Source organism: Sinocyclocheilus rhinocerous, unplaced genomic scaffold (genome assembly GCF_001515625.1).
Source record: "Sinocyclocheilus rhinocerous isolate Xijiao unplaced genomic scaffold, SAMN03320098_v1.1 scaffold891, whole genome shotgun sequence".
NCBI classification, from domain to species: Eukaryota; Metazoa; Chordata; class Actinopteri; order Cypriniformes; family Cyprinidae; genus Sinocyclocheilus; species Sinocyclocheilus rhinocerous.
Window position 1 is genome coordinate 116,817 of NW_015639768.1, and position 19,591 is coordinate 136,407.

General features: G+C 36.7%; 2 protein-coding genes and 1 pseudogene across 2 annotated transcripts in view; 1 reads left to right on the forward strand and 2 right to left on the reverse strand.

Moving 5' to 3' along the window:
* Positions 1–5,664, forward strand: part of LOC107751707 (receptor tyrosine-protein kinase erbB-2-like) — a 43,264-nt gene extending 37,600 nt beyond the window's left edge. Inside the window, exons 27-28 of the mRNA XM_016567463.1 lie at positions 1,478–1,555; positions 4,496–5,664. Coding sequence (XP_016422949.1) covers positions 1,478–1,555; positions 4,496–4,746 — 329 coding nt within the window. The 3' untranslated portion in view covers positions 4,747–5,664. The remainder of the gene's footprint in view (positions 1–1,477; positions 1,556–4,495) is intronic.
* A 4,838-nt stretch (positions 5,665–10,502) lies between these two features.
* Positions 10,503–13,580, reverse strand: LOC107751714 (potassium voltage-gated channel subfamily H member 7-like). Its single transcript, XM_016567468.1, has 4 exons — positions 13,571–13,580; positions 13,334–13,505; positions 12,893–13,073; positions 10,503–11,237 (listed from the first exon to the last, which is right to left on the reverse strand). Exons 1-4 carry the CDS (start codon positions 13,578–13,580, stop codon positions 10,968–10,970), a joined length of 633 nt encoding a protein of 210 aa, XP_016422954.1. The 3' UTR covers positions 10,503–10,967.
* Positions 13,429–19,591, reverse strand: part of LOC107751708 (potassium voltage-gated channel subfamily H member 2-like) — a 16,426-nt pseudogene continuing 10,263 nt past the window's right edge.

Here is a 19,591-nt window from a genome sequence, read left to right on the forward strand (position 1 = left end):
GTAATTTATTGTATACACAAATTATTTTATACAGTGCCTTCTCCTACTGCAGCAAATTTAGTTTTTCTTTGTGATATTTAGTGCAAGTTTATCAGGAAGTGACGATCTTGTTCTCTTCAACTCCCTGGATGAAAATGGTGCTTTATTCGCAAATGTTTTATGCGATATTCCAATTTTGCGCATAAGTTTTATTCGTAACTTTGGATGGAAACATAGCTAGTGTTTCCTGTCATAGCTATGCAAAGATTTTATCTCAAAAACAGTATCATAGCTATTAAACTATATCTTGTTATGATTTTAAATCTGTATTTAACCTCAGAACTATCTCAAAGTAAAAAGAGGTGCTAAAGTCTGATTTTGTGCTTTAAAATTTAATTATTATAATCTTAATTCAAGCGATAAAGGATTTTGAAAGTCTGACAGTAATTAGTGTTGAGTATACTGTAAGGTTAACCTTGCCTGCTTTAAATGTTTCAAAATGATTTTATCAGGAAGTGACGATTTTGTTCTCTTCAACTCCCTGGATGAAAATGGTGCTTTATTCGCAAATGTTTTATGCGATATTCCAATTTTGCGCATAAGTTTTATTCGTAACTTTGGATGGAAACATAGCTAGTGTTTCCTGTCATAGCTATGCAAAGATTTTATCTCAAAAACAGTATCATAGCTATTAAACTATATCTTGTTATGATTTTAAATCTGTGTTTAACTATCTCAAAGTAAAAAGAGGTGCTAAAGTCTGATTTTGTGCTTTAAAATTTAATTATTATAATCTTAATTCAAGCGATAAAGGATTTTGAAAGTCTGACAGTAATTAGTGTTGAGTATACTGTAAGGTTAACCTTGCCTGCTTTAAATGTTTCAAAATGATTATCAGTTGAAAACATTCATTAGAAATTTTGAAAAGTAATCAAAAAGTAATCAAATGTAATCAGTTACATTACTTTAGTAAAGTAATTGGAATAGTTACACTACTTATTACATTTTAAATCTGTAACCTATTACTTTGCAAAAGTAACCTTCCCAACAATGATTGTCTAAATTGAAAATAATACATGTTCACGGATACGGTACCAATATATTGTGCATTTCAACAATTTTAGCAAACACTTAAAGGGTTAGTTCACCCAAAAATGAAAATTAGGCAGTGTTTTACTCTGTGGCATCCTAGGTGTATATGACTTTCTTCTTTCAGACGAGTCCAGTCAGAGTTATATAAAAAATCGTCTTTGATCTTTCAATCTGTTTAATGCCACTCAGCGGGTGTTGCATGCATCAGTCCAAAAGAAGTGAAATACTGGGTGAACTAACCCTTTAATTCAATTAAGTCTCACTTCACATTGTTGTTGATGAATATCTTTTTTCCCTAATAAGCACATTACATTAGAGAAGTAAAAGCTGCCATTTCACACTGACTTCAACACTTTTAATGCAATGATTTCAATGCAGTGTCTTTAAATATTCTCTTTGATTGCAGAGTATGTGAACCAGGACGTCCCATGTGAGCGTCCCAGCACCCTTCCACGCAAAGCGAGCGAGAGGAGATTCATTAATGGTCTTTATACAGGGAACAGTGTGGAGAACCTAGAGTACCTGGTGCCAATGCGCAACATCTCCCCCATTTCACCCGCCTTCGACAACCCCTACTATCATGATATCACAGCTAAAGCTCAGGCAGTGGCCAGAGCGTCCATAAACGGAGGTACGACTCACAGGCAGCTCAATGGCTACATGACCCCCACAGCAGAAAACCCAGAGTACCTGGGCTTAGCAGAGACATGGAGCGGTCAGATGGAGTATACTTGAGAGGAAGCATTCGGTACAGTTTGAGTGCAAGCGTGAGCGGTGAGGTTATGTGTGTGAGTGAGCAAGCGAGCGAGTGAGTAAAAGACGTATTTTGTGAAGGACATTCTCAATCGGAATGGTTTCTCATGGCTTTCTAACTAAATCATTATAAATATGTAGCATTCTGTACTGGAGTTGGAACTTGAGGATGGATGCATTTCCAGTCTGCGCCAAAAAGTCAGCCATCTGACAAAAACATGGTACTTTTTTTTAAGACTGCTTGAATGATGTTAACACTGGATAATGTACACTACACTAAGGACTTTATTGGGATTTTTGCTTTTGGTCATCTCGTAAAAACATTACCTTTTCTGGAGATTCAATTCAATTCCAAGCCAGGACCGTACACACTGCTTTCCAGAGCACTGCGTGAGAGCCGGACGCGAGCTGGACACAATCAAAGCCGCTCTGTTCTGTGCGTAAAGGCCCTGGGTGAGCAGCTACAGTGCCAGTGAATGAAAGACTGACATTATTGCCATACGAAATGGGCGTTCTGTGTTCAGCGACGCAGCTGGCTCTGAAGATTCATCAACATTTCTTTTCTGTGACATATCCAGGTTTTCTCATTTGTTTGGGTATTTTTTAAATTCCTCGTGTTTGAGCATTGACTATCTTCATTATGGGCTGGGTAACAGTTGTACAGATGTATGTAGAGCAGCAGGTGTCCAGGTCATATTGCACCCTGATTTTAAATATCGTGCATAAAGAAAATTCTAATGCCTAAGATGTTTGCTTAAGATTATTTTTATTATAATTAATTGCATTTCCTCCCCAGAATCTCATTAGTGTACATATGAACTGTTGTTCAAAAGTTCGGATTAATACTTTTATCCAGCAAGGTTGCATTTTATTAATTTATACTATAAAAAAGTAACTGTAAAGACTATTTAGTCTGTTTTAAATAAATGCTGCTCTTTTGAACTTTCTATTCATCAAATAATTGTGAAAAAAACGCATCATGGCTTCCACAAAAATATTAAGCAACAAAAACGACATTGTTAATTATAAAAAAAAAATATATTGAGCAGCAAATCAGCATATTAGAATGATTTCTGAAGGATCATGTGACACTAAAGACTGGAGTAATGATGCTGAAAATTCAATGTTGCCATCACAGGAATAAATTACATTTTAAAAATTAGTGCTGTCAAACGATTAATTGCGATTAATCGCATACAAAATAAAGGTTTTTGTTTGCATAATATATGTGTGTGTTCTGTGTATATTTATTATACATATATAAGTACACACATATAGTATAAATTTTGAAAATATTTACATGTCTATATTTATATTCATATATTATAAATGAATATATTTAATATAAACATATAAACATATTTTTCTGAAATATATACATGCATGTATGTGTATTTATATATACATAAATATATACAGCACACATTATGTAAACAAAAACTTTTATTTTGGATGCGATTAATCGCGATTAATTGTTTGACAGCACTAAATAAAACAGAACACAGTTCTTTTAAATTGTAATAATATTTCACAATATTACAGTTTTACTGTATATTTGATCAAATAAATTAAGCCTAATTAAATCTTGATTATTCCAAACTTTTGAACGGTAATGTTTGTATATATATATATATATATATACATACAGTATCATTTTCATCATGCATGAATGCAGGAGCTCTTAATAATATTGAGCAGCAAATCAGCATATTAGAATGATTTCTGAAGGATCATGTGACACTAAAGACTGGAGTAATGATGCTGAAAATTCAATGTTGCCATCACAGGAATAAATTACATTTTAAAAATTAGTGCTGTCAAACGATTAATTGCGATTAATCGCATACAAAATAAAGGTTTTTGTTTGCATAATATATGTGTGTGTTCTGTGTATATTTATTATACATATATAAGTACACACATATAGTATAAATTTTGAAAATATTTACATGTCTATATTTATATTCATATATTATAAATGAATATATTTAATATAAACATATAAACATATTTTTCTGAAATATATACATGCATGTATGTGTATTTATATATACATAAATATATACAGCACACATTATGTAAACAAAAACTTTTATTTTGGATGCGATTAATCGCGATTAATTGTTTGACAGCACTAAATAAAACAGAACACAGTTCTTTTAAATTGTAATAATATTTCACAATATTACAGTTTTACTGTATATTTGATCAAATAAATTAAGCCTAATTAAATCTTGATTATTCCAAACTTTTGAACGGTAATGTTTGTATATATATATATATATATATATATATACATACAGTATCATTTTCATCATGCATGAATGCAGGAGCTCTTAATTAAAATAAATGATGCAAAATGTCTTACTGGTACTGGTAGAATTAATTTTCTTTAGGCAAAAATATGCTTTGTTTTGGTCCTTTTGATTTTGGGCTGAAATATGACCTAGATATATCTTGAGGTAAATATGTTTATCTCCCTGTATGTTTTTTTATTATGATGTTTGAATTTCTTCTTTGCAGTGATGAATACAATGTGGTATTAACTGATGTGAAGGGGCCCTTGCTATCAGAACGACTGGTTTATTTGTAATAAGATGTTGAAATTAATGTTGATCACAACCCCAGATGTGACTTCCACGCAAAGCGAGCGAGAGGAGATTCATTAATGGTCTTTATACAGGGAACAGTGTGGAGAACCTAGAGTACCTGGTGCCAATGCGCAACATCTCCCCCATTTCACCCGCCTTCGACAACCCCTACTATCATGATATCACAGCTAAAGCTCAGGCAGTGGCCAGAGCGTCCATAAACGGAGGTACGACTCACAGGCAGCTCAATGGCTACATGACCCCCACAGCAGAAAACCCAGAGTACCTGGGCTTAGCAGAGACATGGAGCGGTCAGATGGAGTATACTTGAGAGGAAGCATTCGGTACAGTTTGAGTGCAAGCGTGAGCGGTGAGGTTATGTGTGTGAGTGAGCAAGCGAGCGAGTGAGTAAAAGACGTATTTTGTGAAGGACATTCTCAATCGGAATGGTTTCTCATGGCTTTCTAACTAAATCATTATAAATATGTAGCATTCTGTACTGGAGTTGGAACTTGAGGATGGATGCATTTCCAGTCTGCGCCAAAAAGTCAGCCATCTGACAAAAACATGGTACTTTTTTTTAAGACTGCTTGAATGATGTTAACACTGGATAATGTACACTACACTAAGGACTTTATTGGGATTTTTGCTTTTGGTCATCTCGTAAAAACATTACCTTTTCTGGAGATTCAATTCAATTCCAAGCCAGGACCGTACACACTGCTTTCCAGAGCACTGCGTGAGAGCCGGACGCGAGCTGGACACAATCAAAGCCGCTCTGTTCTGTGCGTAAAGGCCCTGGGTGAGCAGCTACAGTGCCAGTGAATGAAAGACTGACATTATTGCCATACGAAATGGGCGTTCTGTGTTCAGCGACGCAGCTGGCTCTGAAGATTCATCAACATTTCTTTTCTGTGACATATCCAGGTTTTCTCATTTGTTTGGGTATTTTTTAAATTCCTCGTGTTTGAGCATTGACTATCTTCATTATGGGCTGGGTAACAGTTGTACAGATGTATGTAGAGCAGCAGGTGTCCAGGTCATATTGCACCCTGATTTTAAATATCGTGCATAAAGAAAATTCTAATGCCTAAGATGTTTGCTTAAGATTATTTTTATTATAATTAATTGCATTTCCTCCCCAGAATCTCATTAGTGTACATATGAACTGTTGTTCAAAAGTTCGGATTAATACTTTTATCCAGCAAGGTTGCATTTTATTAATTTATACTATAAAAAAGTAACTGTAAAGACTATTTAGTCTGTTTTAAATAAATGCTGCTCTTTTGAACTTTCTATTCATCAAATAATTGTGAAAAAAACGCATCATGGCTTCCACAAAAATATTAAGCAACAAAAACGACATTGTTAATTATAAAAAAAAAAATATTGAGCAGCAAATCAGCATATTAGAATGATTTCTGAAGGATCATGTGACACTAAAGACTGGAGTAATGATGCTGAAAATTCAATGTTGCCATCACAGGAATAAATTACATTTTAAAAATTAGTGCTGTCAAACGATTAATTGCGATTAATCGCATACAAAATAAAGGTTTTTGTTTGCATAATATATGTGTGTGTTCTGTGTATATTTATTATACATATATAAGTACACACATATAGTATAAATTTTGAAAATATTTACATGTCTATATTTATATTCATATATTATAAATGAATATATTTAATATAAACATATAAACATATTTTTCTGAAATATATACATGCATGTATGTGTATTTATATATACATAAATATATACAGCACACATTATGTAAACAAAAACTTTTATTTTGGATGCGATTAATCGCGATTAATTGTTTGACAGCACTAAATAAAACAGAACACAGTTCTTTTAAATTGTAATAATATTTCACAATATTACAGTTTTACTGTATATTTGATCAAATAAATTAAGCCTAATTAAATCTTGATTATTCCAAACTTTTGAACGGTAATGTTTGTATATATATATATATATATATACATACAGTATCATTTTCATCATGCATGAATGCAGGAGCTCTTAATTAAAATAAATGATGCAAAATGTCTTACTGGTACTGGTAGAATTAATTTTCTTTAGGCAAAAATATGCTTTGTTTTGGTCCTTTTGATTTTGGGCTGAAATATGACCTAGATATATCTTGAGGTAAATATGTTTATCTCCCTGTATGTTTTTTTATTATGATGTTTGAATTTCTTCTTTGCAGTGATGAATACAATGTGGTATTAACTGATGTGAAGGGGCCCTTGCTATCAGAACGACTGGTTTATTTGTAATAAGATGTTGAAATTAATGTTGATCACAACCCCAGATGTGATCATTTGAAGTTCATAATGTCTATTGTGATTATTTAATAAGAACTTCTTTTAGGCACGACACATCCTACTCATTTAAATTTGCCTCATATGTACGCAGAAAGACGGCCAATACTAAACACAGTGTTGTGGAGTGAATACTTCATGTTTAAGAATGTGGTCTGATTTCCATGTATTAGCAGCTGTGGCCTCCGACTGGACGAACACCCCTTCAATGCCTCCATTGTTCTAAATGACAACGTGTGCCTTTTGTTAACTACCCGACTCCAGCGTCCAGTTAATATATCACTTCTTTGAGGAAAGACTTGAATGTTTTGTCCTTGCCATGTCAATACCAATTCTTTAGTGCCATTTCATACATTATGCAGTTATTTTACCACATCTTAAATTCCAGATGTTTGAAAATCTATCTGGCTGTCGTGGTTGATTGTTGATTTTCCTGAATATGAAATGAGAAATTTGGCTTTGGGAGTATGTGAAGCAGTAGTCACAGATGATGAACTGGGAGTGAATGGAGGCGCTGGAGTGAGAGAGTGATATTATGTGTGCTAATGGCACTCCAGTGTGTTTCGACGTCAGCTCAAACAATGACGTGATTGTTTTTCACAGTAAGGGATGGATGGGGAAAAAAAACTGTTTGTTGAATTTCTTCCTTGTCTCTGCTTAGCCAACACAGTCTACATAGTTTTTTGGTCCAGGCTATTGGTTCAGTTTGAAAAATTTGTAGAAATAGATACAAAATCATATAGTAGCAATCTGTTTGAACTTCCTGAGCATTGGGGAGCTTTTACTAGTTTTCCAACCAACTTGTTTTAGCAATTACGTTTGATGCCACTACTGATGCAGAAATAACACACCTCCCTTTTGACAGTCTTTCAGTTGCCTTCTTTTGCTATGTGATGCTATACTGGCATGTTTATTCTTCCTAAGAGCAATAAGAAGATTTTCCATATTTTCTCTCATTTAAACTCTCATTTACAGTAAGTCACAAAATTTGACAATGAAATTGCACCGACGGTAGCTTCTGAGTTTTAGTGCCAGCTCTTTTTGTAGTGCCATATATCAGCATTGATGCCAGCCAAAATTATTTCAGGATCCAAAGTCTATACAAGCACATCGAAGGAACTTTAAAATCTGTTATTGCTATGATTTTAACAAAATATACACACTTTGAATGTTTAACATTGAATGTTGTACTTTTTATATGCATAATTGTCCAAATCTCAGCTTGTGGTTGAATGGTAGACTCGAGTTTGATGTAATATTGCTATTTTTCTTGTGAGCCAACACGTTTTATTGTAAATATACTGTATACAATAATTGACTCGATGCACTGTGATCTGTACACTCTACTTTAAGAACTCTAATGGTGCCAGTTTGCAAAAATCTTTTGAGAGATATTTTAAACAGTGCTTCTGGGTAACCAGACTTGTGCCAAGTGGCTTATTAGTGGTTTCTATATTTCTGGTAAGGAGGTACATTTTGATGCCTACAACTGGGGTGAACAATCTCATCTGCATGTTATTCTACAAAAAGTATTTTGTGAGATAATAAAATTACATGAAATCAGAGACAAACTCAAATCCATGTAATTTCATGGCATCTGTAGCACCAACTCATCTTCTTCATAGAGTTTTGACATTTGGCTTTGGAATATTAAATAACATGACTGGATGCTTTAGGAAATGCATGAATCAACGTCAGTATAACCCGTTCATAAGCTATATTCATTCTTCTCTTAGTGTTATATATGCTTAGTAAGCATAAGCTTACGTTTTCAGAAGATTATTCATAAGTTGCCAGTTCTACATATAAATTATCTTGTGTTAAAAAAAAAGTTTGAATTCATCTTTTGATATACAGATAAATATATGGAAGTATATACAGATGCTGTATCAGAACTCAAAACTAAAAAAAGCCAAAAATAGCATTTATTGATCTGACTTCTCTCGATCTGAAATCTGTGACCTGTGATGAATACATGAACACATGGCCATGGAGTCACATAATGAGGAAGTAGAGACCAAGAAGATAATGTTCAGTTGTATATCATCAGCAAACAGTGCCACACAGAGGTCAGTGTTCAGCAGACACTTTACTGAAATCATAAACTCATATTTCTGTAAAAAAAAATGTAAAGCTTAAAAATAGTTTTGCACATAAATGTAGATTTAAATCTTGCATATGAATTTATTTACTTTTACTGAACGCTGCTCAAGTTACTGCCAGTGAAATAATCAGAATATGTCATGTTAATTTTATTTTTATTGGTGTGATCAGATCATGGTGCAACTATCCAAAACAACCTAGAAACCATATAACAGCACCTTAGCAACCATCTACAACATACTAGCAACCGCTTAGTAATCACCCAGAACATCAAAGCAACTATGTACAGTCTATTAACTGCCAAACAACCATCCAGAACACCCTAGCAACTTCATAGCAACACCCTATCAACCAACCTGAATACCAGAGCAACACCCTAGGAACCACCCAGAACACCCTAACACCTCAGCATCCACCCAGAACACCCTAACACCTTAGCAACCACACAGAACACCCATGTAACAATGCATAGCAACGCCTTAGTAACCACCCTAACAAGAAGCAACTGCATAACAATAACTTTGCAACCACCTAGAACACCTTAACATGTAGCAATGCATAGCAACACCTTAGCAACCACCCATAACACCCAAGCAACAGCATAGCAACACCCTAGCAACCACACAGAACACCCCAACAAGTAGCAACTGCATAACAATAACCTAGAAACCACCCAGAACACCCTATCATGTAGCAATGCATAGCAACACCCTAACAAGTAGCAACCACCCAGAACACCCTAACATGTAGCAACAGCATAGCAACACCCTAGCAACCACCCAGAACACCCCAACAAGTAGCAACTGTATAACAATAACCTAGAAACCCCCCAGAACACCCTATCATGTAGCAATGCATAGCAACACCCTAGCAACCACACAGAACACCCCAACAAGTAGCAACTGTATAACAATAACCTAGAAACCCCCCAGAACATCCTATCATGTAGCAATGCATAGCAACACCTTAGCAACCACCCAGAACACCCAAGCAACAGCATAGCAACACCCTAGCAACCACCCAGAACACCCCAACATGTAGCAACTGCATAACAATAACTTAGCAACCACCCAGAACACTCTAATGTAGCAATACCTCAGCAACCACCAAGAACACCCTAACAGGTAGCAACTGCATAATAACCATCCAGAACACTCAAGCAACAGCATAGAAACACCCTAGCCACCACCCTGAACACCCTATCAGGTAGCAACTGCATAGCAATACCTTAGCAACCATCCAAAACATCCTATCACCTTATCAACCACCCAGAACACCCTAACATGTAGCAACTACATAGCAACACCTTAGCAACTACCCAGATTAACTAAAACTACTTGAAATTTGAAACATTCAAACCTTTTCAGAAAAGACTGTCTACAAACTTTTTTAAATTAGATTTTTTTTAAAATATTATCTGAAAAACCAATAAATCTGGTGGATCTTTAAAGAACAGCACCCAAAATAGACTTATTTCTCTTTTCATTTGAAGAGTTTTCAGTAATTTAAAGCAACATTTCATTTGAAATATTGAAAATACTCAAATATCTAAACCGCTATTCTAAATGCATATTTTTATTCCTGCGAATGATTCTCTTTGGACTTTTTAAAACACCTTCTGTAAAGACACAATTCTTGACTACAAAAAAGGGATTGAACATTGTTTTAATTACAGTAAATGCACAGAATACTCCAGACATAAAGAGGCATTCTTTGGTTAGGTTTACTGTATCATTTTAAAACATTATCATCTACTGTACTATGACTGTTTCCTGAGTCTCACTGCATGTAGAACATGTCATTGATGGTCACTGACATTCATCTTGAGGTTTGAGATGCTTATGTTGTGGCTTTTGTAGGATTTTGTCCTGTAGTGTTTGTATTTAAATGTTTGTTATCTGCCTTTGTTTGCTGAAAAGCTTGAGTTTTTATGCTGGTTTAAGGCTGTCCTAATTGATGGGCAGCAACACATGGTTAACCAAGATGGTTGATTTGCATGGTCTTCCTAACATCCACAACACAATAAAGCTGGTGACATCAGCAGGGTTGATTGTGATTGTGTCTTGCTGTGTTCTCATTTTTCTGTTACGATAAGCCGATTGATGGTGTGTTGTGATTTTAGCTGACCGGTAAGGAAGGGTCAGACATGTGTTTGGGAATTTCTTCCAGGTGTGATGAAGTGTCCAGGTTGCCAGGCAATGAGGGAAAGTGGAGGGACGAACAGAGGCGTGGTGCATCTATCAAAATGGGCTGAAGGGCTGGGGCTGAAGCAGCATTCGTTTCCAGTTTATCGGGTACACAATCGTCTGACGCAGCTCCCATGTGAACACCACTGGACAGAGAACCCTGGGAATTTGACTTGAATATGGAATCTGGCTGGGCTGAACTCTGGAAACAGAGAGTTAAAGATAGTTAAGTTGTTTTATAACCAATAACACTGTTGATTGTCATCAGTTTAGTAAATACAGCTAAAGCTAAAGGTTAGTATTTAGTATCAGGATGGTTTTGTAATTACAAATTAAAAGTTCTGTTAGTAATCAACTCTTGTTAAAAAGAAGTACACTTGAGCATACTCTTAAAAGTATGTAATAATATACCTTAAAAATATATACACTGTCTGTCGGTGCTGATAGCTGACATACAGCGCCGTTGCGCTACGGCGACCCAAGTTCGAATCCCGCTTCGAGGACCTTTCCTAATCCCACCCCTCTCTTTCTCCCACCATATATATACACACTTCTATTTTATATACACTTGCTATTTAAAATTCAGTTAAAATGTATTATATGTATTTAAATTTACATGAAGTATGATTAGTTGAACTTAAGAGTGCGTATTTGATCTACTTCAGTAGGTAACTTCATAATATGTAACTTTATAATTATTATATTATGGTTAAAATGTACTGACAAGCATTTACGGTAAACTAAAATATATTTTTTTTCTTTGCATTGTTTTTAATAGAAGAATGTGCCAACAGTACTATTGCGCTACTGTCCACGGCAATCAGCCCAACACTTTAATGTTTTATGTATTGAAACTTGTGTGTCATGTACTTAAAAATATTTGTAATTACTCATTTGTAATAAAGTTGCAATTAACTACATATTCATTTTATATATATAATATCAAATAAGCACACTACAATGAAATTTTAAGTACTTTGTGCTTTAGTATGTTAGTCAACACATCAAAATAAGTGTACTTCTTTAAAGCATGACAAAATATTATTAAAATAATGATTAAAAATGTACTTTAACGTAAACTTTTAATTGTAATAATTATAATGAATTCAATTGTAATAATTTGACATAATTACAAAGTACACTGTTAGAAAGTACACTATAAGAAACAGTCATACAAACCATAAAAATTTTATTATCTGCAAATACAGTATTTTAAAAAATAAAACTTTTAAGATATGAAGTACACTACAAAAGCACATTCAGTATAATTAAACACAGGACTTTTTGTGTGGCACTGAAAACCACTTTTACTGTACAGCATATTTACCTGAATAGTGGTACCACGGCAATCAGCCCAACACTTTAATGTTTTATGTATTGAAACTTGTGTGTCATGTACTTAAAAATATTTGTAATTACTCATTTGTAATAAAGTTGCAATTAACTACATATTCATTTTATATATATAATATCAAATAAGCACACTACAATGAAATTTTAAGTACTTTGTGCTTTAGTATGTTAGTCAACACATCAAAATAAGTGTACTTCTTTAAAGCATGACAAAATATTATTAAAATAATGATTAAAAATGTACTTTAACGTAAACTTTTAATTGTAATAATTATAATGAATTCAGTTGTAATAATTTGACATCATTACAAAGTACACTGTTAGAAAGTACACTATAAGAAACAGTCATACAAACCATAAAATTTTTAATTATCTGCAAATACAGTATTTGAAAAAATAAAACTTTTAAGATATGAAGTACACTACAAAAGCACATTCAGTATAATTAAACACAGGACTTTTTGTGTGGCACTGAAAACCACTTTTACTGGACAGCATATTTACCTGAATAGTGGTATTCGAGTACATGCTGTGAAGTACTGGGGTGCTGCTTCCGTACAGAATAGCAGGGTCAGGAGTGTGGTTCTCAGGTAATACAGTGCTATATGCTGGGGGCACTGGAGCAATCTGTCGCTGGAGAAGCTGAAGGATCACATTGATGTCTGCTATCATTCTGGTCTCCAGTCTGGGAGAAACAGAACAAAAAACTTCAGCATTTAAGTAGCTATTTGCTAGACACCTTCATCCATTCAAATATCATCAAGTGACAGCCCCTGGTCACTGTATGTGTCAAAGGAATGAAGAGAGCATCGTAAACAAAACGTTCTTCATTCTCATTCTTCATGATGGGCAATAAATGACAAGAGAACTGTCAGTTTTAGTTAGTTTGAAGTGAAGTTTGAAGTTAGTTTTAATCACTTAGTTTAAAGTGTTTGCACCACCTACCTATTGAGTTGGCTCTGCAGGAGCTCCAGTCTGGACTCAAGTTCACTGGGTTGATGCTCAAAGAGCAGTGGTGGGAATGAGGTCCTGACAGATAGGGGGTGCCGAGTCTGTTCAGCGAAATGAGCTGCCTGGTGGTCAGGCCAGTAATGGTACAATCCAGATGGAGGAGGAGCTTGTGTTAGAAGGAGATATTGAATAATAAAAATCCAACAACTCAAGAAATGCATTTGGATTTACAGTATGCCATTTAAAGTTCAGGTCTGTGAGATTTTAAAGGTGCACTTTTTCAACTGTCAAAATGTTATTACTAAACAGTAGTTGCGATGACCTAAAATGACCCAGTTCTCCATTACAGTGCTGCAGTGATGTATTTTTTAGGCCAACCTGGAAATTTGCATCACCTTGTTTCTCTCAACAAAAGCCTATTAGGATTTTCTCACTGGCTTTTGAATTATTGTAGAAACTGAGCTCTGTGACCAACACGTGATCCAACACATGATGATGACCAACATTATGATTCTTTTGTTCACCATGAATGTAAAATTTTATGAATTTTGAGGCCTAAATGCAATCGTCAGAGGTAAAAAGCTAAAATAAAGGCTGTAAATGAACTACATGGTCACATGACGTCAACATCATCACGGTTAAGCTTCCAAAAACTCTTTCAGACGTTTAAAAAAAAAAAAAACATTTTCCATGAAAGCAAAAAAGAAATGACCAAGGGGGCATTACTGATATATTTTATGCTGTAGAATAAAATGCAAAGATTTCTTGAGCTTGTGTTAACAAAGGACCTTTGAGTTCAGGACGACGGAACTGGAAGTACTAAAATGCTAACTTGTTTCTGGGTTTTGGCCTACAACAATATGTATCCTTGCAGCACACCATGGTTTGGCTTCAGGATTCAGATTTTACATGTTTGTAATGCTGCATTCAAACCAATAGATATCAGTATAATATCCAAGACCAGAGCAAAATGCAAATAAAAAAAACTACACAGTGCACCTTTAAATATCTCTTGAAGCTTTTGAGCACCTTAATGCTAATATTTAAATAAATACTGTATACCCACCCAAATGCCCCATATGCATGCCAGGCTCTCTGCTGACCCCCGAGGCACCTCACGGTGGTATTAGTCTCACAACAGGAGAAGGGTAGTCCAGATGATCTGCTCCCGAGATATACAGCTCACAGTGGCTGATGGGAGACTTACTGAGGTTTTCACTGGATTGCAATGTAGAGCTTCCACAGCTCCACAGCTCCTCCCAGTGCATGTGAGCGGTTGGAGAATGATGGTGACCCAGGGCCGAACACATCCGAGATGGGTATGAGTCATTCTGGTCCATTCCATCTTGAATAGCAAGACAAGAGCAATTTTAAAAGGGTCATATGTCGTTGCTAAAAAGAACATTATTTTGTGTATTTGGTGTAATGCAATGTGTTTATGCGGTTTAAGGGTCAAAAAACACATTATTTTCCACATACTGTGCATTATTGTTTCTCGTCTATGCCCCGCCTTTCTGAAACGCGCCGATTTTTACAAAGCAAAGTGTATGCTGATTGGCCAGCTATCCAGTGCGTTATGATTGGCCGAATACCTCAAGCGTGTGACAGAAATGTTATGTAAATACAACTTAACCACTGATTTCTCGTTGTGTCCTCTTTTGGAAGGCCAAACAAAGTAGTTTTGCTTTTACAACGAAACACACAGCGTCTCCACGACATGGCGGCGGTGGCAACAATACTACAGCGAGAATAAAAGTTACGCCTTCTTTTTTTGCGTGAACATTTGGGCGGTGTTGTGCAAATCTTCCCGCACAGTGACGTAGACATGTGGGGGCGTTTAAACGTGGCGTTTTTGGAGGGTGTGGACGAGTCTTAACTTTTTTAAAGAATATCTCTTTAGGTTTGAGACTTTAGTCTTTGCAATTTTAGGAATCTTATCTATGCATGAACAGCTTGTAACATTCCAAAGAGAAAGGAAAACTTGAAATTGCATCATATGACCCCTTTAAGTAAAAAGTTGTGTGCTCTCATGATCTAGTCCTGAATTTATCTTTTTTTTTTTTTTAATTAAGAACTAAATTGACTGCTTTAGCTTTAACATGATCTTTAACATGTTCTCTGCAAATTCATTCACTGTTCTGTAGTCAAGCAGCTCAAAAGCAAAGCTAGATGTGAACTACGGCAAACTGTGAATTAAATTACGCTGAAATATGTCATGTCTCAGTTTTTTTGCTACAGTTAACGTCCTTTTACCTTAAAAAATGAGTGTTCTACTCACCTGGCCTGTTGCGTCTGTCTAGTGAGTTTTGGTGGTGTCGTATGCCATTCATATGGTATCCACAGTCCAAATCTTTGCAATTTTAGGAATCTTATCTATGCATGAACAGCTTGTAACATTCCAAAGAGAAAGGAAAACTTGAAATTGCATCATATGACCCCTTTAAGTAAAAAGTTGTGTGCTCTCATGATCTAGTCCTGAATTTATCTTTTTTTTTTTTTTAATTAAGAACTAAATTGACTGCTTTAGCTTTAACATGATCTTTAACATGTTCTCTGCAAATTCATTCACTGTTCTGTAGTCAAGCAGCTCAAAAGCAAAGCTAGATGTGAACTACGGCAAACTGTGAATTAAATTACGCTGAAATATGTCATGTTTCAGTTTTTTTGCTACAGTTAACGTTCTTTTACCTTAAAAAATGAGTGTTCTACTCACCTGGCCTGTTGAGTCTGTCTAGTGAGTTTTGGTGGTGTCGTATGCCATTCATATGGTATCCACAGTCCAAATTTTCACTGGTCATCATCTGTTCAGCCTGATTAAATATCAGTTAAAACAATGATTACTGTACAGAGAGCTTCAACTTGTTAATTACATAAGCTGACATTTGTTATGGTGACTAGAATGCGTGATTCTTGAGATATGCGACAAATGTTCCATGAGTTTTTCAGGCATTTAACCAAAAATATGTCATCTATGCAGGACTCTATGGTTTGGATTCTAAAATCAGATTTTACATTTTTGTAATGCTGCATCCACACCAATATATGTCAGTATAAGTCCAAGACAAGAGCAGCATCTAAACAACAAACTATATAGTGCACCTTTAGATAACTCTAAAAGCTTTTGAACATCCCTTTATGCTAATATTATCATAAATACTATATAAGCACCAAAGTGATCTGAGATGAACACTTGAATGCTCTTCATCTAAATGCATTCTCTTTATTTGATCAAAATTATCACATTATTACTCACTACGTCTAAACCAACCTATCAGATCGACACTCAATACTTCACATGAATTAAAATGTACATTAATATGATGCTATAAATTACCTTTAAAACAAACATTCAGAAGTATTGGGTTGTCAAATGTTAGATTTGTCAGTGTTTACAATATTGCACCTCTGAACATATTTAGCATTAATTAATTCAAATAATAATTAATAAGCCAATTCCTTGATACATAAAGGTCTATTTTATTTCAGTATTCAAGAATCAGTGAGGGATATGTATAAATGTGTGTGGGATGTGAGGTTTACACACGTCTCGTAGGTTAAAGGTGATTTCTAGGTTCCTCCAAAAGCTCTCGCCAAAGGCAGGGTACATGTCCAGCACCTCTAGAAGGTCGTCTCTTTGGATACGTTGAAGGTCACAGTAGGTAAGTGCAGTAACATCAGCGTTACTGTGACCAGGATCTGTATACAGATTTATAGGCTCGCCAAAGACATCATTCTTCCCTGTATGTGAAACAGGAAGTAGTTTTTATTAGGCCTTAAAAAAGACAATCTAAAAAAAACTTCAAACAGCCAGTGGATCAGACAGTGGTTTGCTGAGGTTTAATTTTAATCTCACCCAGGATGGCCAGCACAATGTTATGTTGCGACACTTGAATGGAACCACGGGAGATGAAGTGGAGGGCTTTGATCACGTCGCCGTGGTGATAGAGGGTGTCTCCAGGTGGCGAGTGGGTGGTTTTGAAGTGCATGGCGAGAGCTCTCAGACACGCTTTACTAGCCCCTCGGAACACCTTATAGTTCTGCAGCAGACTATGATTCAGATGCAAGCAAATATCAGCTTGCAAACACTCAGGAAAACCTTTCAGGACCTATAATTAGAAGAAAGAGGCACGATTGGGTTTCTGTTATGCAGATTAATATATAATATAGACAGGAATGATATTTGAGTTACTAATTTTGGCTCAGGTATGTGACCTACTGCATTCATATCAATGCCATTGGTGTAGGACCAGGCGTGCTGGAAATATTCCTCCAGTCTCTGCCTCAGTTCTCCAGGTACCTGATGGAAGCGGATGAACTCTTTAACCCGCAGCATCTGGGTGTGATAGCGCGTTGTTCCCGAATAAAGCCTCTGAATTATTGCAGAGACATTCCCGAATATGCTGGCATACATGAGAGCTAAGACAAAGTCAATAGAGAATATTTAGTCAACAGCACAATTTTTTGACATGGAGGTAAGAGGAGGATTATTATAATTAATTAAAACTAAAACAATTTTAAAAGAAATGTTACTTGAAATATGTGTATAGGAAATAAAATATTGAAAAAAACGTTTTTTTTTAATTTTCAGCTAGTAGCCAAGGTACAATTTCTTGTTTACATTTAGTTGAACTTGTACTAAAATACAAACTTGATGTGCAATAAATACTAATAAATACTACAAATAAAATGTCTTGGTTACGTACGTAACCATCGTTCCCTGATGGAGGGAATGGAGACGTTATGTCGAACGACATATGGGGTTTCACTTGGGAGGCCAATCATCTCTGAGTTTAAGAGAAAACGCCAATGAAAATTGGCTAGTGGATTTTGCATACCTGAGCCACTTCCCATGCATACGGTATAAATAGGCGACAGGTGCATCCACTCTTCAGGTTTTACGCTGAGGAGCCGAGAACGTGTCCCGGCAACAGCGAACGGTTCAAGATTGTGGCATAGGGACATAACGTCTTCGTTCCCTCCATCAGTGAACGGGGGTTACATACGTAATCGAGACGTTCCCTATCTGTCGGTCACTACGAGTTATGTCAAACGACATATGGGGTCCATGGAAAATGCCACAACCTGAACACAGTCACAACCCTGTGGCGCTGCAATTGTTGACAAGCCGTGGCGTGCCACAAAAGCTACGCTAAGATCGTAACCTTCCCAAAGCCCCAGCGCAAATTCACTGACCTTGGTACTGAAGGGGACCAACGGTGAGCACATCGCTGCTGGAGAAGGCCATGCTGCTGTTCTGTCAACAAAAAAGTATTTGGAAGGGATTTCAACCTTTAGTGAAAGTTTGCTTTAAATCTTCCCTATTTGTTCTTTCAGCCTGGCAGAACGATGGGGAAGTGAGCCTTAAGGGAAAAGGTCGCTACGGAGACCACATCCTACCCGTAGGGAGGTGACATGTGGAGATGCTAATATGGACTGACCCAGGGGGCAGTACTTCATATGGAATGGGTCTCTGAGGCAGGTCCTACCTTAGAGTAGGGATGGAACAACTGCCAGAAGAGACTGACAGAGCGGGTCTGTCAAGGGAAGACACGGGTTTACCGAGAGGGAAACCTTACCGTGGAAGAATACACATATGGGATTACCCGTAGGGAATCAAGCCATATGGGCACCTAGCCAAGTACAGGGGCTGGCCGGGACTCCAGGCATGCAACACCAGTACTGGGCCTGGCGTCAGACTGCTCCGCCAAGTCTGGAGGATGCTCAACCAGGGTTCGCCAACCGGGGAACTCTACTGGGAGAAGAAAGGCGCTCGCATCCCCGTGTGAGGGGGAATGGCGCAGCAAGCGTGACACCGAGCCAGATCTTCCCGCCAATTACCTGTTACCCACACGGGAAGAAACCTCTATACAAAAGTTGTAAAACCTCGCAAAGGTGTTATGTGTCACCCAGCCCGCAGCGAGGCACCGTGCACCAGCACCCAGGAGGAAGCAACACTCCGAGTGGAGTGGGCACGGCTATTGGTACGCCAAGGCGATGGCCTCCACTATCCAGTGGGCCAACCTCTGCTTGGAGACAGTGGAGACAGCCTGCTGACCTCCAAAGCAGACAAGGAGCTGCTCAGAGTTTCTGAAACTCTGGATGCGGTCCACGTATATGCATAATGCTCATACGGGACACAGCAACACCAAGGCTGGATCTGCCTCCTCCGGGGGCAGCGCTTGCAGGTTCATCACCTGATCTCGGAAGGGAGTGGTGGGAACCTTGGGCACGTATCCAGGCCGGGGTCTCAGG

What these genes read in the sequence shown, in the direction of transcription:
- LOC107751714 (XM_016567468.1), bottom strand. An exon ending in CTGCAGAGCCAACTCAATAG is followed by an intron (nt 13,074 to 13,333) that starts GTAGGTGGTGCA and finishes TGTTTCTCCCAG; the next exon opens with ACTGGAGACCAGAATGATAG. An exon ending in ACTCGAATACCACTATTCAG is followed by an intron (nt 11,238 to 12,892) that starts GTAAATATGCTG and finishes CTCTGTTTCCAG; the next exon opens with AGTTCAGCCCAGCCAGATTC.